Source organism: Haemaphysalis longicornis, unplaced genomic scaffold (assembly GCF_048455015.1).
Source record: "Haemaphysalis longicornis isolate Haplotype H1 unplaced genomic scaffold, Haemaphysalis longicornis Haplotype H1 scaffold_10, whole genome shotgun sequence".
In the NCBI taxonomy this organism is placed as follows: domain Eukaryota; kingdom Metazoa; phylum Arthropoda; class Arachnida; order Ixodida; family Ixodidae; genus Haemaphysalis; species Haemaphysalis longicornis.
In genome coordinates this window covers 53,473,118-53,497,058 of record NW_027526204.1, presented here as the reverse complement: position 1 = coordinate 53,497,058, position 23,941 = coordinate 53,473,118, and the positions used below count along the sequence as shown (strand labels likewise).

The 23,941-nt window shown below is 47.7% G+C and overlaps 1 protein-coding gene across 1 annotated transcript; it reads left to right on the top strand.

Moving 5' to 3' along the window:
• Nucleotides 1-351: 351 nt before the first annotated feature.
• Nucleotides 352-7,086, top strand: LOC144159835 (BEN domain-containing protein 5-like). The gene is made up of 4 exons (XM_077691505.1): nt 352-427; nt 2,375-2,448; nt 5,470-5,695; nt 6,875-7,086. The coding sequence occupies exons 1-4, from the start codon at nt 352-354 to the stop codon at nt 7,084-7,086; spliced, it is 588 nt and encodes a 195-aa protein (XP_077547631.1).
• The last annotated feature ends 16,855 nt before the right edge of the window (nt 7,087-23,941 follow it).

Genomic DNA, 23,941 nt, shown 5'->3' with positions numbered 1-23,941 from the left:
TTAACACTGGCATAAGCCTCTTGCTCAATTGGGTGGGATAACTAAGAGTAATGCAAAGGGTCTAGAAAGCAAAGACACATGATTTCCAAGAAAAACACTTGCTCTAAAGGTATCTCAAGTAGCGCCAACTATTTACCCGTTATTTTAGGGGTTTTCGAGCTAGCCTCCTTGTTCTGTGGCTAGACTCGATCGGTATTTGTCAATCATCCATCGCTTGTCCTGCTTAATTTTTCTGATATGCCTTACTTTGTTTACGTTCGATTTTTGTTCGACAATGTTCGGAAGGTAACACTGTCAACAAACATCAAAGCGTTCCGCCCAGACAGTGTGCTGGACTTCACGGCGGGTGACATGCATAGTGTGTACTGGGAGGGGAATGCGACAACAAAGGGCGGCTACTACGAGGCCGAGCTGCTGCACATGACAGGTAAGAACGCCCAGGCCGAAGCTTTCAGCCTTTCATTGATGAAGTGCGCAGACGTGACAGAAAAAAAAGCGTCCTCTGCGAGGGATCGAACCTCGGTCGCTCGCGTTACGAAGCCGCTGCTGCCTGACGTTTATCCGATTGAGCCAGTTCAACACTTTTTTTTTAAATTTATTGCAATATTTCAGCACAAAAAAAGCACCATCAAAACAAAAAACTGCAACGATAAAACTGCTAGTCATCACCTTGCCAGCAGAAAAACGAATAAAATTGTTTGAGGTTCGTCAGTGTTTCCATCACAGGCAACCACTCTGGAGGCTCAGGCTGAGCCCTCAACACTTCAATAATCAAGCGCATTGAATCAACGAAATATTCCCTTTGAGCCAGTTCAACACCGTCGGTACGGGTGTGATTTGGAGAGCTAGAAATGAGTGGACGTTCAAAAATAACTAAAGGAATAAACAAACAAATAAATACTGCCGACCAAACTAACATTAGCCCGAACATTACGTGCTGTCAAAGAAGGAAAAAAATCATGCACACTTCCGTCTCGACGACGATGGTTGAAAGTTAAACCAGCGAATCCCTCGTGCGAAATATAGTGGCGAAGGGTGAAAGCAGCTGCGATCAGAAGTCTAAACTTGCGTGCGAGTTAAAGTCAATGCTAAACCAGTCAAAGTCTAACGTCCAAACTGTCCTCGAGTGAAAGCGCTGACTCGGGCGACAACTAAAGAATTTTTTGCGAGAAAGCTTCGCGTTCATTTACCGCTATCGCCGTCCTTGGACGGAGGAGTGGTTGATTTTTTTATTAATTGGTGTTGCAGAACCCTCGAATCAAAGTGTGTACGTGACGAGCGGGAGAGAGAGGTTCCTTGGTTATTTGCCATTGTGCACCGCTATGCCCAGAAAAAAAAAGTGGAAGCTCGACCGCACATGTTGTGTATTCGTTGCGAGAACGAAATCGGCAATAAAGAAAAAAAGTGAGAACGAAACTTGTTGGCTTCATGATGTCGCAGTACCGCCATCGCGTTGCTGCCCGTAGTTCTGTTCTGTGCGCTTTATCAAAGGAAGTGTCTAGCGTTCCGTCTAGACGGAACGCTAAAAACTGCTAAAGTTCTGTCCAGACTGAACGCCAAATCAAAACCAGCCGATTAGCCGTCGTTTCTCATCCTTGGATTTGGTGTAGCGGTTCCGCCGCTGTCTACGGACGCTGTAGTCCCTGGTTCGATTCTTGCAACTTCTTTTTTTTTCTGTCGTGTTTAACGTTTTGTAATAGATGTACTTCACGCCCGCTTTGCCATTCACGTGATGAGAGCAGTCGGTCTTGGTTTTTTACTCAAGCGGCCGAACCACTCCCGCTCACTGGAGCCAAGGCCGACGTCATCACCAGTTACGCCCGATCTCCTGTAATTATTACCAGTGATTAATAATTAGCAGTGACTCCGGCTAGTCAGTGAGCGGAAGCGGTGTGGCCGGTTGGGTAAAAATCAAGACCGACTGCTCTCGCTTAATTATTGTGAAGCGGGCGTCGGGTGGCGGCTTTGAGATCCGTCCGGATCTGTATCATCTGTACTTATTAATAATGATTAATAATTATCAGTGATTCTGGCTAGTCAGTGAGCGGAAGCGGTTTGGCCGGTTAGGTAAAAATCAAAAAAGACTCGCTTGATTGAAATTTTGATTGAAACTAATCGCTTGATTGAAACTAATTATGAAGGGTCCACTGCATTACCAACTTTTTAATGCCGGTGATAGATCACTGCCCCATAATAGTGGTATAAACAGTTACTGGCCACAAATGGGTAAGGGAGCTGAGGGATGATCTTCTGCGTTTGTCATAGTGATTAATTAACGATGCTTAGCAATTGATCAAGAAATCCGAACTTTCTCTCAAGCACATCCACATGTGAACATTCTGGCCATTCAAGTGCTTTTTGTCCTTTCTTACAGAGTCTAAGGTGGAAATGGACGAGTACACTTCTTTGAAGCGGGTCACAACAACAAAAAGGAAGCAGCCTGCCACAGTAAGTTGCAATATTTCCAATGCAGTGGTAATAAATGTAGCAGAAAATTTTACTCAATGGTGCCAGAGCTTTGACTCATACACTTTGGCAGATGATGCGCGATGCATAGCCAGCCAGTACTGTGTTCTGGCTGCAGAGCGAGCATTTGATGCAGGCTACTTACCAAAAATTCGGAATTTTGAAATGTAGTATCCATAAAAAAAAGGAATCTGTGGACACTACAGAAAATAATGTGTATATCCTTCTTATGCAACCTCCCTATGCAATGCTTTACTGCGCTTGGCCATTTTCGGCCACCTACTCAAACCCCAAACAACCCGCTGATTACAGCTGGCACTACAAATTCTGGTCTAAGAGATGTGTTAAACGCTTAAGAGATGTGTTAAACCAAGGTGAAGACGCCCGTTCCGTAATTGTAATTGTGGGTATAAACCTATTGATCAAATCATGGATTTTGCACTTGAACAAAGACCAGTTAGTTTCAAGGGGGCGTTGGAAGAAGTCGTTTAAATACCAGTCGCAAAATATAGATAGTTCATTGTTAAAGGCGGCATAGTTACCCTTATCGTAGAGCGTGAGGGTTTCCATGGAATGTTTTGGGCCTGGTAGTTGATTAGAAAACGAAGCGTGAAGTACAGCGTGATCACTTATCTCGGGGAGAGGAACTAACGATACAAGATTGCCGGGGTGTGACGTGAGAATGAGGTCAAGAATATTTGAAGAGTGCTCAGTAACTCGCGTTGGGAAGGAAACAAGTTGAGATAAACCAAATGTTAAGCACGTGTTAACAAAGTCGCTTTCCATAGTGTGTTTAGATACCGTGAGCGCGAGGATAGACCAGTTTATTCCTGGAAAGTTAAAGTCACCCATTAAAATAACCGGTGTGTTAGGATGAGAGGCATTCAGGAAGTTAAGAGCACTGTGGAAATTGGCGATAAATAAAGCATCTGAGTCTGGGGGGCGGTAACAGACTCCAATGATAACCGGAGGATATGAATTTCTGCAGCAGACAAACAATAATTCGAGGCTGGAAGGGATGACCACTGGGGAGCAATTTAATCGACTTTGAGCAGCTATAAGAATGCCACCACCCCGCTTACCATCACGATCTCGCCGAAAAATTGTAAAGCCAGGAAAGCATGGTGTCAATTCGGAATCGCTTATTGAAGGGTTTCGCCACGTTTCAGTTAAAAGAACAAAGTTGCATTCTGTCGTGCTGATAAGATTAAAAAGCGAGTCGCGTTTCGGCAAGAGGCTTCTAATATTAGTGTGTACAATTGACAAAAGTTCAGGGTTTAATTTAGGATTCGCTGGGGTGGGAGGTGGTAGCTACGGGCGGAGGGGGATTACTTTTTCAGAACAACGACCGAAAACGTAAGTAGTGTCGTCAATGGTTAGCTTGTTGTACCGAAGTTTATACGTCTTGCGAGATGCTTTACCAAATTCAATGAGGTGCTTACGGGCCTTGCGCGTGTTGGGGGAAAGATCTTCACTAATGCTGCAGTTGTGTCTTTTAGTTTTTTGGCGTTAGACAGCACTAGTTCTCGGTCCTTGAAATGGCAGAACCGGACAATGATGGGCCTATTTTTACTTGTTTGAAAACGCCCTATGCGGTGAGCGCGTGCACTGTCTCTAGATTGAACTGAGACTTCAAGATTGGCAAGACATAGATCGATGACGCGCTTCTCAGACTCGACGAAGAAGCCAGAGGTAATCATGTGTGCCTAAATTGATGCGAAATCCCGTGAGGGCCAGGTGGAACCATCCTGTGTGTTCCAGGTGGTGTTGAAGCCTGTTGTTTATGAGACGTTCTGTCAACTTGCAAATAACAGGAGTTAATGTGATGGGTCGGAGATTCTGGAGTTTTCGGGAATCTTTGCCAGGTTTTGGGATGGGGTGGATGGTTGTCATTTTCAAGTGGTCAGGAACTTGCCCAGTATCCCAGGATCGATTGATGAGAGTTAAGAGGGCCGCTTGACCCGATGTGGGAAGATTTCGAAGGTCTTGCCATTTTATTTCGTCGTGACCCGGTGTAGATTTGGGCTTTCCTTGGGAGATGGCTATATGCAGCTCGCTTTCTATGAGCGGAGAGTCGAGCTCAGCGAGCGATGCACGTATATCGATTTCAGGCAGAGGTGAGAGGGTCGAAATGTCAGCCGTGGCGCGCAGGAAGAGAGTCTTCACAAGAGTATCTTCCACTTGAGAGTAGTTAGTATGGAGGCACATTTCTTCTAGAATGGGCTGTTTTATTTTCGCCCGTCCACTCAGACCCCGAAAGAGGCTCCACATATGTGAGAGACCGTGCTCTTGCCCAAGTCGTTCTCAGATTGGAGGACTTTTTGATATTCGTTTATCGCTTTACTTTGTAATGGCATTTTAGTTTCATAAGGTCATGGTGACATTTACCGCGTTCTCTATACCTTTTGGTGAGGCGTTCAGCGGTACAAAGCAGTTTGTGCATGTGGGCGTCCGAATTATTGACCTCAGCTGTGCTTGTTACAGCTGAAGTGAATAATCCGGACGCCCACATAATAAAAGTAAAAACAATAAAAACATAACATAATAAAAATGATTATACAATGAAGTGTATTTTGTGAACATGTACCAACTCAACGAGTTGATGGAACTGCTTTTGCCACGGAAAATTTGGGATAACAATATCTGAGAACATTATATTGGGACTTTGCTGCACTAGTTGACAATGGCATCTATTGTAGACCTCCCACTGTTGCTCACTGAAAGATTTCTCTTAATTTAAAAATGGGAAAACTTGCATAATTGCCCTGAAAATGTTTATCACGAAACTGGCTGTAATTGCTTAAAAGAAACGAGGAGTTTGCTTGGTGAAGATGGGCTGGATGAGAAGGATGAGGGGTTATGTGTGGAATCAAGGGCAACCACAAGCCTCACCACAAGCTGAAGAACTTTTATGCAGCACACGAACGCCCTTTGTCAGCTTTTTGTGATTATGAACATTTTATGACCGTTCTTCTAAAAATGTGATATTTCTCCTGCATGCAGGTGCACCTGGCCAATGGTGTGCTGATAAAAGCAGATGTGTACGACCACCTGATGGCAGTGCCAAAAGATTCACACTTCGTGAAGAGGTCTGCATCAGCCATTTGGTCGACCGAAGTGCTGGCGCGACGGTCCGTCACCGGGACACTGTCCAACAGGACGTTGGCGGAAATGAAAAGGATGACACCCCAACGGCAGCTCACCCCTCATAAAGTTGAGGCTCTCAAGAGTGAGTGCAGTGCTTTTTTAAGCAGCATATATTAAAAGTCCTGTTTTTAAGATCAGTAAAATTGAAATCTATATGTGCTGTATACATGTCAGCACTATTTTGATTGTACAAATCGAAATTAAAATAAAAAAATGGTCCGAAGTATTTCCAACAGTTGACTACTTGCTGCGTCAATTATCCTCATGGCCCTAAGCAACGCCGCCTGTATAATTGTTGCCTAATGCGTGAGCGAAAACTGGCCAAACAGCCACTCTCCTGTTGCTCTCTCCACCCTTCCCACTCTGTAGCCTTCGTACGTGCTTTCATGTTTGCCAGCCAGCGCTGCTTCTCGGAAACTATGCAAAATAGTTGACAGTTTCTCTACCGTTCCCCAAGTGGCTCTCTGACGCCTTCGAGGCAAGCTGACAGACACGCGCTGTAGAAGTGGGGGGTGCAGTGTTCGCGACTCGCGAGCAGTGACATAAGGCGGGACGTCTGATGGCGTGCGCCACATACCGGATGAGTGCCTGAACTAAGCGTCCCTGTCGCTCCCATTGGAAAGCGGGCGATGCGTTAGGCAATGTTTATACAGGTGGCGGTGCCCTAAGGCTGTAGTCCAATCTGATACTTTGCCATATTGGGCTTCGATTTGAGGATGTAGATTTAAAAGCGATGAGTACTCTTCGAACCCAAAGAGTATCCTGAAACTGGCTGAAGTGGGAAAATAAAACAAATCAAACATGAAAACTAACATGCAGTTGCACTGTCTGGCGACTCTGGTATAGACTACCACTACCTTCTTAACAGGACGTCACTTCACAACCTCAGGAGGAAAGCCTTGGTGAAATTCCAACTGTATATCTGTACCCATTTCAAAATATTGTGCAACAAAACAGATATGCGTAGTTTGTAGAGCAATGTTGCGTATTTATAAATACCCACACAACACAGTTTTTTCAAAATCTCTTCACGACCTATTGAAGTTTTAAAATCGAAGCTGGAGTTGAAAGGCCATAAATTCAATGTTTCAGTTTGTGAGTAGTTTTATTTCCCTGCCAAAGGAACTCGGGGAATCTACAACTTAAGTTTTTTTTCAAGCAGTTGTTAGCAATGCAAGAGTAAGCAGCTCCATTATTCTGTGAAAACAATTGGTCAGTGGTTCAAATTTTTGTATATGGCTTATGAGTGCATTCTTCTCAGTATTTTTCAGGCACTATGCAGAGGCCCGAGGATCTGACGAGGAGGAGATTAAGAAGGCGACGAAAAACATCAGAATGTGGCTGTCTCAGAAGACATCGGAGTTGCGGCGCAGGAGGCCACAGCAGCAAGACAAAGAAGAAGCACCACCCAAGACAAGCACCGACCAAGAAGAAGAGGCAGTGGACGAAGCCCAGGAGGCAACAGAGAAATAAAAAGTAGGCGTAACTTGAAGGCTGCAGTTTTGAATGAAGGTATACATACATATTTCTTCAAACTTTTGGTGTTTAATGGTTTCAACTTACACCTGGGCTATACATTATACTTGGGCATGTCAGACCCGGACCCGTCAGACTCGGACATTTTAGACCCAGACACATTAGAACCCGACACACCAGACCCGGTCACACCAGACCCGTACACGCCAGACCCGGACACGCCAGACCCGGACAGGCCAGACCCGGGCACGCCAGACCCGGACACACCAGACCCGGGTCTGAATTTCCGCTCTGATGTTACCGTTTCGAACACATCAGACCCGGTCTGGTGTATTTTTCGATAGGGCTTGCTGGTGCATATCATCTGAGGGAAAATTAGCCGTGAAATTATTCTCCAATACGCTGCATTGAAACAATGAACCCTCTTTTAGATCGTACATTTACCTTTTTTGGAACAATTCCACCTACAACGGAAGGTACAATAGAGGGCGAGGTTTTGCAGCTCTGAACTATTTAAAAGCCCCGCCACCGGTGCGCCCACCTCTATTCGCAATGACGGCGGACCATAAACAAAGCGGCGCTTTTTTATTGGTTATCGGCCCGGGGATTTCGCATACATACTTTTGAAGCATACGACAGCCCTATCAGACCAACACACCATTGTCCCTGATTTCGGGGAACCTCTATATTCAGAAAAGCCAGTTGATTACACATTGTCATCTACTCAGAAAGAGAATATTTTGGCGTATAGAAAGGGAAAAAAGTACGTTGAAATTGCGCAGACGTACTTCAGGCGAAACATTATAAAGGGTGTTCTAGATATCATGCACCAGGAATTAGAAAAAAAGAGAAACGGCGTTACTCGGAGAAAACCTAGTGCATAACTTTTGCGGTACTCTGGAGAAGCGTACAGTAAGTTTTTCATCAGGAACACCTAACTAATTTATTGTAATTAATTATTCGATTCGAGAATTACTGTCCTAATCGCAGAAGTGTCAATGAGTAACTTGTAGGTACCCACGAGGCGCATCTAACTACGGTATTTTTCCGATGAACTAATTGTGTACTCATTTATTCTGACTGATAAAGAAACCCGCGAAATATGAAAATTACCCCGTGACGGTGCTTCCGCGCGCATTGTAAGGCAGCGTCCCCAAATAAGCTGATTGAAAGCAATTGCTTCACCTGTCACCCGCCCGAAGACACAGCGCATCACCTTGATAATGGCATGCATGTAAGGATCAGCAACAGCAAGATTCGCGGGGCGTGTGTGCAGATAAGGCAAAAACTCGGTCGCGATTTCTTCTATCTTTATTTTCTTTATTTCATTCTGGCTACCTCAGAGGCAGCCTCTTTGAGGGCATTGCTTTACGATGCGCTTTGTGGTGCGGTCACGTGGTATTTTTCGTCTTTCGCGGGTTTTCTTTATCTCTCAAGGTAAATGCGTACGCAAGTAGTTCGTCGCTGAAAATACCGCAGTTAGATGCCCCTCGTGGGTTCCTACAAGTGCATCATTGACACTTTACTGATTATGATGGTACTTCTCGAGTTAGATAATTAATTACCATTAATAATTGGGTCTCATTACAGAAAAAATGCTGCCCGCTTCTCCACAGTAGTGCAAACAATGTATACACTAGGTTTCCTTCGAGTAACGCCATTACTCTTTTTTTTTATCTTGGTGCATGATAGCTGGACACCCTGTATACACTCGGGCGTGTACCTTACAGCCGGTGTCAATTGATGAATGTGTTACATGACTGTGCCGGCCAGAACTACCGCTATAACGTATTTGGTTGTGTTTTTAAAGAACTAATGCTGCCTGTAAAGAGTTGTCGTGCTTTCGGTAGCTTGACCACCGGCAATTGGAATATTTTAGTGCGAGATCTTGACTAGTGTAGTCACTCCATTCCGGGAGAAGCATATCACTCGGTGAGGCCATATTCATAACTGGTCATTTATGATGAATTTTGACTTTTCCACGTTATGACTCCCTTCAAGAAAGGATAGCGCGTAGGTGACCCTGGTTTGCTACTGCCAGACGGTGGTTTTTACTTCAAGCTCTGCGGTCTAACACTCGTACCGGTACCGGCTGCTCGGCATAGAATAAATAAGTGTGCCTGGAGACGTCCTAAGGCTGGGATTTTGTGTTACTTATCTTTGCATGTACCCGGAAGGTATGGGCCTAACGTCACGCTTTGAAGACTAACGAGACCTACCCGTACCAAAGGAAGAAAATGACAGTTCATTTGGTAGCGGTAACCAAAATAGCACCTAAAGTTTGTATACTACTTCTATTTATTTATTTTATTACCTTCTGCACCAATCATATATTAGGGCGCAAGCCCCTAGCACCCCATCTACGAAAAAGCACCACCGCTGTTACTGCCGTAGTTGTAGTGGTTCGGTGACGGAAATTTGCGCCGAAGTATAGAGCATATATCTGAATGACACGTGTGTGATGAGACGTGAGTTGAACATTGACCTGCATTGAACCAGCCTAATGTGCGCATTTAGAATCCGTGATTGTGTTGCTCAGGACGGATGGCGTCATCTATTTACACTTTTGAGCACTACGCGCATGTTACTTATGCCCTGATTAAAAGAATATAAACACTAGGTTCGTATTCCAGAGAAGCCAGTTCCTTTCATTATATCTGTTTGCTTTAATCCCAGTTCTTATTCTCACCCGTATTACTACTTGTGCGTATTTTTGAATTGTGAACTAAATTGTGTGTGATTTTGTTCACTTGAGGTTATTTCCAGTCGTTTCTTTGTAGATTGCAATCGTTTTGCGGATTCGGCTGCTTTCCTATATTTGCAAATTAGTGTTATTTTATCCGTACTTAGATTGGATCTGGTTAAGAATATTTGATATTCTGGGTGGATTTGTCCTCTTTATTTCGGTCTTATCTCTCCCGTAGCTATTTTGAGCTAAGACAAGCTGCATTTATAAACGCAGGGTTTCTAAATTTGGCAGTAAGGGGCGCTCGCCTTTTATTTTACATAGGATTTTTTAAACTAAGAATGCCAAGAAAAGGGGTCTACTTTACTGTGCAAATTTTTCTATCACTTATTGACAACATGCTTTTGTTCCATGTTTGATTACCCCTTACTAAGCCCAGCCTGCTCCCTGGGTTCTTGGGAATTCGGCTAACTTTAACTTTGGGAAAGAGCTTGTAAACAGCTGATAGTTAGCCGATTTGTCTGTAATTTGTGACGTCACGGGGATCTCTGTCCTGATGAATTGGAATAATTCCGGCGTTTTTCCTATTCTTTCACACGCGACGCGCCCGAGCCTCGCGTGTGAAAGGATAGATGCCCGACGCTCGGTCAGCGGCACTACGCTGTGGCCGTCGTCAATTCACTGCGGCGCTATCGGGAGACGGCTTGTCTGGATGGAGGATTGCCGCAGGAACAACGACCTTAAGAATGCAGACTACTCTGCCTAGTTTCGATGATTGTGCGCCTAGCTGCCAACGAAGGGGTAATTGTCCTGGTCTGACCGCACGGCAGCGGCGCCTTTATTGCGAGTTTCTTTGTCGCGTGCCCCCGAAGGAACGGCTGCCTTTCGGTAGCAACCGCTTTTCGCCCCCACCCTTCGGAGTCGTGTGTACTTGCCACCGCGTGCTTGCTCGCCTGCGCACAGGCTTTTGAACCGAACGTGGTGGCGCCAAATCAAATATTCGGAAGATGGTTAAGTGCCAGCTGTGTACATGAATTTGGGCCCGATCTTTAGCGTGTACGAACGCTAGAGGGGCATTTCCGAGAGAGAGAACTACCGAGGTGTTATAAGGCTGAACTTTGCCTTTAAAGAGCGTTCTTGTCTGTGCTCTCAGCAAGGCAGTTCCGGACGTTACAAGGAGTCTTGACCACTAAAGATGGGTTAGGATTTGTGAGCCCCCTAAGTGACAGGTAGACTGAATCGAGTCTGGAGTTTCAAGGCAACAGTGTCGTTTGTCGGGCAACAGTGTCCCAGCGGTTATATTTACTCACTCTTTCATAATGAGCTAACCACTCATCCACGTCTTCTCCGGCCTTCCCTGAAATAACACTGCGAGCTAAAAAAACTTGTTGGACGTAAACATTTATGGTGTCGATGTGAGTGCATTCATTTGCACGGGAGCGGATGTATCGGTCATGAGTGGGAAGCTTCGGTATCATCTGGGGAAAGTTTTGACGCCCGCTACGTCGTGTCTTCCGGTGGCTGACAAAGAAATTCCAGCGGTTGCTTATTTGTGCACCGCGAGTGTAACCATCGCTAGTGATGATACAACCGTTGGGTTGGCTGTTTCAGACCACGGCGCCCATGACTTTACTCCGGGTCAATATTTTTGTCGGATAATTCTGCTCTCATCAATTGCTGTCTCGGCCTCGTTCATTACTGCTGCCGCGTCTGCGGTTTGTCGTTGTTCGTTTACCGCATAAAGTATTCAGTTACGTACCGCTGTGCATCTCTCCCTCCGTAGCGGAGTTATATTACATCGTCTCCCAAACCGCTACCGTTGTACTGGAGTGCGATGGGAAACTACCACACACAGTCCGCTCGATCTGGCCAAGCAGCCCATCTCACCAGTTTCTAATTTTCGCTTTTCTGCCCAATCTCTTCCCGAAGGCATCGCTCTTGGTGTGCTGGCACGTTTAGAAGAGTACGATCTTTCTCTTTTAACAGCCGTACCCCATTATTTTCGACCTTAACGATCGCCCTTTAGGTAAACCTACGTTAGTTACGTATCGAATTCCCACAGAAAGCAGAAGCCTCATTCACAAACGCGAAGGACGTTCATCCGCTGCCGTAGATAGACGACGCGCTGATAGCGCTTGCGAAGTCAAGTATTTTTCATCCATCGCCCTTTTGTCAGTGTTTTGGCAAATTGCCGTGGACGACATTTACCATGAGAAAAACACCTTCATAACACCCTTGATGGTCTTTCGAGCAATTGTCCGACGTGCGGGTTTCCAGCGGAATGCCTCCAGATATCATTTCGGCCGTACACAAATCACTATCCTAAGTCACCTCGTGGACACCAAGAGACATGAACCCGGCCAGAATAAAGGGTGCGCAGTCCAGAACATCCCGGAGCCCCGCTCACCAAAGAGGTTAGAAGCTATCTGGGACTGTGTTCCCACATTCACCACTTTATCAGATTTTCCGCCCATTGCCTGACCCCTTAGCGGCCGGCTGAATATAAAAGTTGTGTTTTCCTTACGCTCCAACTCAGTGCCGGTTTAACACCCTAATTTGTGTGGTAGCTAATGCCCAACGTTTCGCCCAGTTTGATCCTCATGCCCTCATAGAAGTGCGCACGAATGTCAGTGGTACAGTATCGGGGCTGTGTTTGCGCAACGACAAAGGAAACTGGAGCGTGCTATCGCCTATACCATCCGCCTTCTTTCCACCCCAGAGCGCAAATTCTCAATCAAGAAAAGAGATTATCTGACTTTTTTTGGTCGGCGACCAAGTTTCGTCCTCACCTGTATGGCCGTCCATTTACATCAGGCGCTGTCTACTCTTTCTTCTCAAAAGGACGTCGTATGACCGCTAGGTCAGTGGGCATTGCGCTTCCAGAAGTGTACGTTTCATGTCAAATACAAATCTCGGCGTTCGCATCAAGACGCCGACTGCTTGTACCACCAACCTATAGACTCACCCTACAAAAGTGACAATGACTTTGCAGATTTTCTATACACTATATCTCAACTTCTTAATATTAAGGTACAGCGGCGTCGTGACACGGTACCTAATTATATAATACAGAACCTTAGCTCGTCCTTGACACTTGAAAGGTGATGTTTCTGCTCCATGACAGAATCCTGTACAGTCACAATTTCAGTCCTGACGGTCCTTTGTGGTTGCTCGTTGTTCCCCAGCACCTGCGCACCTGGTGCTCCAGCAGCTTCATGGCATGCGAACTGCTGGGCATCTAGACATCTCCTGCACTTATGATGAAGCACGCTCCCAATCCTGTTCGCCTGGTCTAAACTGTTCCGGCCGCCAGTACATCAGGGCCGGCAAACCGTGCCAACACGGAAAGTCAGCAACCTCGCTTTCAGCGGGCCATGCTCCAGCATCTTGACATTATGGGAGAGCGTTGTTTTGTGTCGTTCTGGATCTGCTTAGCACCTTTCCCTTGTAGAATTCGGAAGCAAGTGGACTGCTGACGCGACTGATTGCGCCATGCACTAACAAATCAAGCGTCCTTTGCCGACCATCAATGCTATCGATATGGCAAATTTTCGGTTTCGACACATATTTCTCAAGTACAGGGCGCATCGGCAGTCGTTTACTGATCGCAGACGTTACATCCTGTCTAAATTCATTAAAGGTATTAGTAAAGATTACAGTATTCTTTCCCCAATGTCCAGCGTCGATTAGGAACCCAATCGCCCAGGCTCCGGTTGACTTGGCAGGAGCCTCGATGGGCGATGGCGTTGAAGTTCTCGGAGATGGTGACTGAAATGACAAAGTGGGGCGTTTGTATCTGATGAAAGGAAACGAAGAGTTTATATACAACTATTTTTATTGGGATAACTGAGCACACATGGATAAAAAGAAAAGTCTTCAAGCTGCAGTCAGACACTAGTAGCTCAAAGTGCGTGCGAGTCACTCGAGCTTCTCAACTCCGTTGAACTCTCCTATGATCGGAACGTACACAAACCGCTTGAGAAACAACGGCCGGCACTCTGTCCCCGCCTTATGAGCCATCTAGCTGGCGAGAAGCGCCATGATGAAGGCTGACGTCTTGGGGAAGAAAATCGGCAGCGTCAGAGGCACAGCTGTTGGGGAGAGCGCGTGTATTTGCGTGACGTGTGGCGTAACCAGTGGCGACTGCGATCCACTTGTTGCCTGAACCGGATACCGGGAAGGGACCGAGGAGATGGTTCGGTCCCTTCCCGGTTCGGTGGTTCGGTGGTTTGGTGGGTATGTTCACTGGCTGGAGAAGGCCTGCTGGGGATGTCGTAGCCTTTTTCGGCGTTGGCAGAGGTCGCAAGGTGCCACTTAACGCCATAAAGAGCGATAAAGGCCTGGCCAGACGTAGCGACGACGCATATGATCGTAGTTGTGGGAAACGCCGAAATGGCCTGCAGTGGGTACGTCATAGAGTTGCTGGAGAACGTCCGAGCGCAGATGTTCAGGAAAGTCCGGAAGCAACTTTTGATCATGGAGGCGGATGTTGAAGCGATAGAGGATCCTATTGCGAAACCAAAATAGGCGCAGTGAAGAGTCACGGGAGCCAGAGTTCAGACGGTTCATAATTGCGCTCGGAGATGGATCGCGGCGCTGCTCGTCCCCAAGCCATAACAAATCCGTTACTTCGAGCACACCACTTGAGTTTCTCGAAACAGCAAGGTCGGGTTGTAAACCGGGTAACGGGACAGGCAATCGGCGTCTTGATGCAAGCGGCCGGACTTATAAACTATAGTGTATCAATGATCCTGCAGACGCAGAGCCTAGCGACCTAGGCGTCCTAAAGGATCTTTCAAAGAAGAAAGCCAACAGAGCGCGTGGTTGTCGGTTATCACCGAAAAGTGGCGTCCATATAGATGCGGGCGAAATTCTTCTACAGCCCACACCAGTGCCAAGCACGCCCTCTCCGTGATTGAGTTGTTCTGTTCAGCGGACGTCAGCAGGAGGCTGGCGTATGCAATAACATGGTCTTGACCGTTTTATCGCTGACCGAGGATAGCGCCAATGTCATGTCCGCTAGCGTCAGTACGTACTTCGGTGGCGGCAGTGGGATCAAAGTGGGTCAAGATAGGTAAAGTGGTGAGACCGGATATTAATTTAGCAAACGCTACTGCTTGAGATGCACCCCAATTGAACTCAGCGTCCTTTTTAAGAATGTCTGTCAGAGGGCTCGCAATGTTAGCAAACCTGCATGGAAAACTCAGGAAATAAGAGCATAGGCCAATAAACTGCGGACGTGCTTGGATGAGTGAGGCTCAGGAAAATGCTTGACTGCGCGTACTTTGTCAGGGTAGGGTTGAAGAACGGCATTGCCAACAAGATGGCCAAGGTGGTTATCTGGCGGCGGCAAAAGCGACATTTTTTTAGTTCAGATGGAGGCCCGCACGTCGAAATGTTATGAGGATGTCTGAAAGGTGCTGAAGATGCGTTTCAAAAGAGGGTGAAAACACTATTATATCGTCCAGGTAGCATAGGCATGTTCACCATTTGAAACCGCGCAGAAGAGAGTCCATAATTCGCTCGAACGTTGCCGGAGCATTGCAAAGTCCGAACGACAATACTTTGAACTGGTAAATGCCGCCTGGTTTGACGAAAGCGGTCTTGTCTCGGTCCATCGCATCAACAGCTATCTGCCAGTAGCCAGATCGAAGGTCAATAGAAGAGAAATATTTAGCACCGTGTAAAGAGTTCAGAGCATCGTCAATCCTGGGTAGGAGGTAGACGTATTTGTTGTAGTATGATTAAGATGCCGGTAATCAACGCAGAATCGCGAAGTGCCGTCTCTCTTTTCGACCAGCACCACTGGTAAGGCCCAAGGCCTGCACGAATGCTCGATAATATTCATGGAGAGCATTTTGTGAACTTCGGCTTGGATGACGTCCTATTGAGCGCGAGATACTCGATGCGGGTGCCTCTGGATGGGGATGGCGGCACCTGGGTCGATTCGATGAGTCACGAGGCTAGTTCGACCCAACACTGGATTTTCCAAGTCGAAGATGTCACCGTACAAAGCCATGAGCTCGCGCAGAAGGTGTACCTGATCTGAGGAAAGGTCAGGGCTAATCCTAGCGTAGAATTTAGTGCTGGGCAGAGGTGTAGCGGGCGAAACAGGTGAATGGGATATGGGGCTACCTTAAAAGCAGAAATATGAAAATTAGAGACCAGACAAAGAGTAGCGACAGTCATTCCTTGAGGAAGAACGTGGGTGTAACTTGTGAAGTTCATGAAAGGTAAGGAGACGTATTTATGCTGTATGGAGACAATTTTATGGAGACAATAGTCTCCGTCGGCGACGGTAATGCTTGAAGATAGAGGGACATAAGTATCGACACGAGGCGAACGTGCTCATCAGAGCATAAGTGGAGAGAACGAGGGGCGTGGTCATCGGAGGAAAGCTGGGGCTGAAGGCGAAGCAGACCCGTCGAACAGTCGAATAATGCGGAATGGTCTGACCGAAAATCAATGCTGAGAATGACGCCATGAGGGCATTTGTCCAGAACAAAGAAAAAAACAGTGACGGGGTGGTCAGCGATGCTCACTCGGGCAGTTCACATACCCGCGACAGCCGAACTTTCCCCGTCAGCAACGCGAACGTGCGAAAGGGCAGGTGTGAGAACCTTGCGGAGACGAGACCGCAGCTGTGCACTCATGTCGGAGATGTGGGCACCAGTATCAATTAGGGCATTAACAGGTACGCCCTCAATTTCAACTGCTAGCAAATTGTCTTTAGTAGGCAACGTCAAGATAGGGTTTGCGTGGTCAGTCGTTGATGCAGCCTCACCTCCGGTAGCTGCTTCCTGCATCAGCTAGTTTCCCGGAGATGAACGGCGAGAGTGGTGCGGCGAAAGTGGACGAGGTTCCGGTGAGCGAGACGGGCGACGGTGTTGGGAGGTTGTACTTTCCGGTGGAGCATCTGCCGGTAATTGCGTCTCAGGTTAGGGCTGCGAGCGATAGTAGGTTGGGCGGTGTCCATGGTTGCGGCGGGAGTCGTCTCAAAAGGTACTCTGGGAAGACCAGCGGTTCCGACAGTAGCGAGCGACGTGCCCAACACGCCTGCACGGGAAACAAATCGGCCTGTCATCCGGCGTTCTCCATTCAGCGGGGTTTTGATAGCACGTAGGGCCCTACACAAAGCGTGATCCGGGTGGGGCGTAACTGCGGCGGAGAGCAGGAGTTACGGCGCATACTGGCTGGAAGCGCATGTTGGTAATTTTGTCACGAACGACAGCTTGAATGGTTGAAATGGTTGGAACGTGGCTGTGGACGGCATGGGGCATAGTTTCGGCAGGAGCAGTCGCTTCAAGTTCTCGGCGTACTCTCTTCTGGATGGTGGGCTCAAGGGTGGCGGGGTAAGGAAGCGAGGGCGAAAACGACTGAGGGGCTGGTGCGTCACAAGAAGAAGTAGCAGCGGTGTTGGAGAGCCGTTGGAACTGTTGCGTGATGTGCCGCCTCTTCGCTTGCTGGAAGCGCCGGAATTCTTTCAGGATAGCATCGACTGTCGTACAGTCCTTGCATACGAACAAGAGAATGCAGTCGTCTGCTATTTCTTTGAGCACATGCCCGACCTTGTCCTGCTCGTTCATGCTGGCATCGACCTTACGGCAGAGGGCCAGAACATCATGGATGTAGGCGACGTATGGCTCGGTCGACCTTTGGCCACGGGAGTCAAGTTCACTTTTTGCACGTGGCTGACGGGCGACAAGGTTGCCGAACTCTTTCAAAAACTTGGCTTTACAATCGTCCCAGCTGGTGAGCGTGGCTCCATTCATCTAATTCCAAGTGAGGGCCGTTCCCCTGAAGCAGTAAGGGAGGTTTGTGAGCATGGTAGTGGGGTCCCAACGGTTGTGGGTGCTGATCCGCTCGTAGTGCTTAATCCAATCTTCGACGTCGGAGTTGTCACTGCCGGTGAAGAAACCAGGCTCGTGGGACTGAGTAACGACGACCAGCGGAGTCGTCTACTCGCTGGGCGGAGCCGTGGTGGCAGGGTGAATATGACGCCCGCTGCGGAGTAACGTGAGAAAGACTCACGAAGCCTCGAGGATTTGAGAGCCAAGACCATAGGAAAGGGATTTCGGGCGGCGTCAAGCAAGATGTTACGGAGAGGAATACGTGAAAATGAAGGCGTATGTCACCCACGTATGCACAAGGAAGCGAGCGGCGCGTTGAACCTAGGACGAACCTCTTATTCTTCCCAGCTGAGTCCTAGCACATGTCCGCAATGCTTGGGGCTATGAACTAACATTTACCTCTTTGGCTGCTGAAACACTGTAACCTATCACAAAAAGGACGTCTATCCCCTAAAATCATATGTATTCCTCTTCATCATTATAATTATCATCGTCATCGCTTTCATCTGGCGTAGCAAGCCAGGCATCTTAGCCGGGCTGACATCGCCAGTTTTCATTAAAGACTGTTCTCTCTCTCTACCCAAGGTTGACGATGCTCTGGAATCTTTACACGGTGCTAATTACATCTATCTACTGACCTTCGTTCTGGCTACTGGCAGATAGCTGTTGATGAGATGGATCGAGCGACTAACGCTTTCGTCACACCAGACGGCATTTACCAGTTCAAAGTAAAGCCTTTCGTAATATGAAATGCTATGGCAACATTCGAATGAACGATGGACTCTCTTCTGTGCGGTTTCAAATGGTCATCATGCTTATGCTACTTTGACGATGTAATAGCAATTTCACCCTCCTTTGAAACGCATCTTCAGTACCTTTCAGGCATGCTCATAATATTTCCAGAATCCAAAGAAATGTCGCGTCTGCCGCCGTCAGATAACCATCCTTGGCCATCTTGTTGGCAATGATGGGGTTTAACCCGACACTGACTTAGTGTGCGCAGTCAAGCACTTCCCTGAGCCTCGCTCATTCAAGGACGTCCGAAGTTTTCTGGTCCTAGGGTCTTACTTCCGGCGTTTTATACTGACATTTCACGCCCTCTGACAGACCTTCTTAAAAAGGATGCAGAGTTCAATTGGGGCAGATCTCAAGCAGACGCATTTGCTTAATCGATATCCGCTCTCACCCCTTCACCTTTCTCGGCCCACTTTGATCCCACTGCCGAAGTACGGACTGACATTGGTGGAAATGACATTGGTGCTGTCCTCGCTCAGTGACAGGATGGTGGAGGCCGTGTTATTGCATACCCCAGCCGCCTCTTGACAGCCGTTGAACAGAACTACTCACTAACGAAGAGGGAGTGCCTGTCGCTGGTGCGGGAAGTAGCAACTTTTCGACCGTATCTGTAGGAACGTCCTTTTCCGGTGGTTAGCGACCACCACATGCTCTGTCGGCTTTCTTCTCTGAAAGATCCAACAGGACCACTAGGTCGCTGGGCTCTGCGTCTGTGGGATTATTCAAGAAGTATAGTTTTTATGTTCGGCCGCTTGCATCAAGACGCCGATTGCCTGTCTCGTTACCAGACTGATAACCCCGACCCTGGTGTTTCTAGAAACTCAAGTAGTGTGCCCGCAATAACGGATTTGTTGCGCCTTAGGGACGAGCAGCGCCCAATCTATTTATTGGCGCAATTATCAAGTCTGAATTATGCATCGGATGACCCTTGACTGCGCCTGTTCAAGTTATGTAAAGGGGTCCTCTATAGCTACAACATGCACCCCTAGGGTCCGGATTTGCTTCGGGTCCTCGCTAAGCACCTGCGCTTGTACTTCTCCACCTCGGAGGGCCCCGCGCCTACGACCGTGTGCGTCGTCGCTACTTCTGGCCAGGTCTAAATCGGTCTCTACGGTGTCAGGTGGCGTATTGCGACTTCTGCCAACGCCGTAAAAAGCCTACGACATCTTTATCAGGCATGCTCCGTCCATTCACCATACCCCCCGAACAATTTTTTTTATGTAGGCGTAGATCTTGCTCCTTTTTCAGTATCCGCTTCGGGTATCAAGGGGACCGCGGTCACCGCAGATTACGCCGCACGTTACGCCATCACAAGGGCTCTCTCCACCAGTGTTGCGGAATGGGCATCCCCATTCCATTCCGATTCCATTCTGAGGAATTTGAACTTGTCATGATTTCATTCCTTTCAATTCCTCGGAATGACAGAAGTTAGCCCATTCCCACTCGTGGAATGGATGGGACGTTTGATTCCATTCCTGTAATTCCTCAACGGAAAAACTGCCTCAGGCGTTTTGTCGAGTTACCGAGTAACGCAACATGAATCTGAAGTTATCATACGCGTTGAAAACTGCAAAAGTATGCAGAATGTGTCGCTTGTCACAGAAGTTGGGAGGTGGTAGTAGGTTGGTTACATATCTCGTGAGAACACCTACGTAATGCAAAAAATTACCGTGCCTTCTTAACGAAAGTACAGAGAAACGCGAAAACTAAAAGCGCATCCCACTTTCACTGATTGTGCGTCTTACCCGATCTTCAAACATTCCAATACCCAAACCACAAGCAAAGACCGTACCCATTAGACGATTTTTCCCACACTAAGTAAACGCCGACATCCGACAACGTGAGCACAACAGCTCTTTGAAGGGCAGACCCTACACTCATTTAGCAGTGAATTGTAAGAAGTGCGAAAAGGTAGGGTGCAATCATCTCTTTGATAAGACGACGGTCATGTACAAACACTAGGGAAGAACCCAGAGAGCTAATCGAAGCGTACCGCATCAGCCGGGAGGGCTTCGTGTGCGTTAGTCAGCCTTCACTGAGACTGCGAAATGCGGAATTGGAATTTGTGGGATCGCACGTGAAGTGACCATGTCGCTTACCGCGTTCTGTTTTTAATTCTTTGCAGTGTTTTACTGTTTTTCTTTGTATTTTGTTTCTGTGTACTCGTGCGAGAACATTGATGAGTTTGCGTTTTTCACATTATAAATGTCTGTCCTTTCCAAAAAAAGAACAGTTGCTCGTAGCGCGCTGTCCTGTGTACTTTACTACGTGTAGTCGTGTTTCGTGATTTTTCTCGAAATGTATCACCAATGCGCCCAACTTTCAATTGTGTTAAGTAAACGCAACTACGGATGACCAAATGTACGCCGTTGCGTGGTTTGTGAGATAACGGAATACTATTGCACTAGTTCATGATCGACGTATGTGTAATCTTATTTAGAACTGTTCGTTTTTTGCGACTTTCAAGTAAACGTTTTTGCGCAATGAAAGCCGAGTTTCAGAGAGAGAGAAAGACAGATTTATTTTGCGGTCCCCAGTTTAACGCATGGGCCTTGTGTGCAGAGACCTTATGGGAACTTTTCGGTCGAGCAACCGGTAGAACGGAGTATGTATTAGTTTTTTGACAGAACGCAATAAGTAACACTGAAAAAAATTTCGCTTCAAAAAGGGGCAGTGTCACAATGCATAAGAAGTAGCTGGATCCCACACTTATTAAAGCATTTGCATTTTAGCATTTTAATAGTTTCTTTCTTGCGCGACGCGAGATGAACCAGCTAATAGATTGATGTCTTCTTTTTCAGTTTTGTTGCTCAGTTTGTGGTGTGCTATCTTGCTATCTGCTTAGCGCACCATCATACCAGAGTAATTAGTATACCGTGGATAACTCACAGGCATGTCGCGTGGAGCTGGCTCTCTTGTACACGCATTCGAAATGCTTATTTGAATGTTTTCAAATGAATGGACAGCATCGAGCACTAATGCTACAATACCAACGTGACAGATTGGAGGGCAGCGTCAGGGAAAAGCTTCAACAGCTTTTGCATTCACCGTAGAGAAGTAAGCCGCCGCCACCACCACGTTGACCTCCCTTTCGCTTGTGTATTGTCCTGGCCATACCACAGCACAATCTGTTCAATACATGACAATATTTATGACCGCCTCATGCAAAGTGACAGAACCATGTTGTGACGGGAGCCATGTCAAAATTAGGAAGTATGGACAGGCAGTTTGTTTCCATGAACGGGCAACCAATATGCACGATGACCTGATCGAAATTGTGAAATGAGACCTTCCTACCTGTGTAGTGCGATGCTCCAACTTTAAAGTTCAGGACTAAAGCTTCAGTAATCAGGTACGTTTGTATCCAGGAGCAAAGGCCGCATGCCTAGAAGCAAAGCTACCAAACAACGAACTAGTTTGGCGCAACTGGAGATGAGAGCTCTAGAGGGCCGCACATTCTGATCGAAGCAAACCATGTTGTCGCACGGCTGAGAGCTGTCAAAGCACTCGCAAAAAAGGGCGCTATTAGAGACGAAACAGTTAGAAACAAACGCCTTTCGGCAGCTGTGTGTTCTGCATTGTCCTACATAATAACTACGGTAAGCGTATATCCCAGCTGCCCACTACCGTATAGCGTCTGTAGCAGAGCGTGCAAGTAGAAATCTAAGTAACATATACGAAGCTCGCTTCTTACGCTTATGGCGGGTGCCGTTCACACAGGGCCCTCACCCGGTATTTCCACTTTGTGCGCCTTGGATTTAATTTATTGGAGCCCCGGAGCCCTGCTGAAACACACGGACAGACGGTCGACAGGTTGGCGGTGTATTCCCGCGAGATGCCTACCAGGTCGGCTTACAAGCACGGCGGGTAAGGAGGGTGGTAGGAGAACGCCAAGCAGACTCGTTGGTTCATGTTTCATGGGCAAACGCTTTATATTGTTCGCTTCAAGATTTCGCAGCACCCGCTTGCGGTGAGAAACACCGTGGCTTCGGATGCGTGCCATTCGTATCCCGCCCTCCCTGCTTGTCGATGCTATTCACCGCCTGCTGGCCTGGTCACACAGCGCCTGCCACTGAGAGAGACGCCGGCCTGCCATCGGCGCCGCGGACAGTTGTACAGAGAAAGCATTGCCTGAAAAGCCTCCTGAAGGAAGGTGAGTCGACCTAACGGCACCACCGGCCAGTTGCAGTTTCGCCCCTCTAAGTCCACTGGGCGTATTGAGTTGCTCAATCTGTTGGGCACGCGTTCTCGTTTTTGTTCCCGGTGATTTCTCCGAGATATACCAAAGCAGTCGTTGCCACAGACTAATTGAGTAGGCGAAAGGCGCCAGCAGTGGTGACGCCGTAGTCTAAAAATCCCCAATTCATTCCCATTCCTTTCCGGGCAAAATGTACTTATTTCCATTACCATTCCATTCCTCCAAGCGCTGTCCTCATTCCATTCACATTCCATTCCGGCATCTCGAAAAGGTGGAATGAATCAGGAATCCTTCCAATTCCGGAGTGGTAACTCCGCAACACTGCTCCCCTCCAGCTGTGCCTTTGACGTTGCCGATTTCCTTCTCCAAGACGTCATCCATCCTGGCGCTCCTCACCAGCTCCTTACTGATAGGGCCCGCCATCTCTTGTGTTGCATTGTCGCCGGTATTCTTCTAGCTTCTTCAACGCAACACAAACCGCGGCTTCTTACCACCCTCATACGAATCGTCTCACTGAAAACGCAACACAAGATTGCGGTTTCTCACCACACTCAGACGAATGGTCTCACCGAGAGACTCAACAGAACACCTATCGACATGATATCAATGCATGTCTCTGGAGACCATCGTGACTGAAACGCGGCGGTACCGTACGTCACAGTTGCGTACCATTATTCCCGTTGGGACGCCGCGGGATATTCTCACTTTTACGAACTCTACGGTCGCGACCCTGCTTCCCCAATAGACGCACTCTGGTCAAACTTCCGAATATGCCTGAGCCACAGTTGGCCGTGCTGCCATGCTCCACAAGGTTGCCCGCTGTCCCCTCTGCTCATCGCAGTTCTCCCAAAAGGCGTTTTGATTTCCGCACCGAGATCTAGTAGTAGCAGTAGAAAACATTTATTGAGCTCAAAGAAAATGACGGCGTCTCCTCAGGCGTAAGGCGGGGTGGTCCCCTGGTTTTGGGACCCATATACGGCCAGCATCTCCTGGCTCCTGGCCACCAGCGCGAGCTGGATTGGCCGGGGGGCTGGACCGTAAAGTCTCCCATCGCTCATGGGGTAGGATAATAGAGGGGGACGGGTATAGAAGATTTGAGTGAAGTGCACTCCGTCAGGATGTGTGCGAGAGTGCCTGTGTTATTGGCACAAAATGGACAACTGTCTTCTTTGGTTTCGGGGTAGAATTTATTCATCAGGACAGGGTGTGTAACTGAACCCGCCAGAATGCGCCTAATGATTGTTTGTTTTTCTGTACTGAGGTTGCGGTGCGGCTCGCGGAAGGTTCGCCGACCCTCCTTATACTCGGAGGTAATCTGTCTGT

Coding starts and splice junctions, on each gene's coding strand:
- LOC144159835 (XM_077691505.1), top strand. CDS start 352: ATGCATAGTGTGTACTGGGAGGGGAATGCGACAACAAAGGGCGGCTAC. Junction 428..2,374: donor CGAGCTGCTGCACATGACAG/GTAAGAACGCCC, acceptor CCTTTCTTACAG/AGTCTAAGGTGGAAATGGAC. Junction 5,696..6,874: donor TAAAGTTGAGGCTCTCAAGA/GTGAGTGCAGTG, acceptor CATTCTTCTCAG/TATTTTTCAGGCACTATGCA.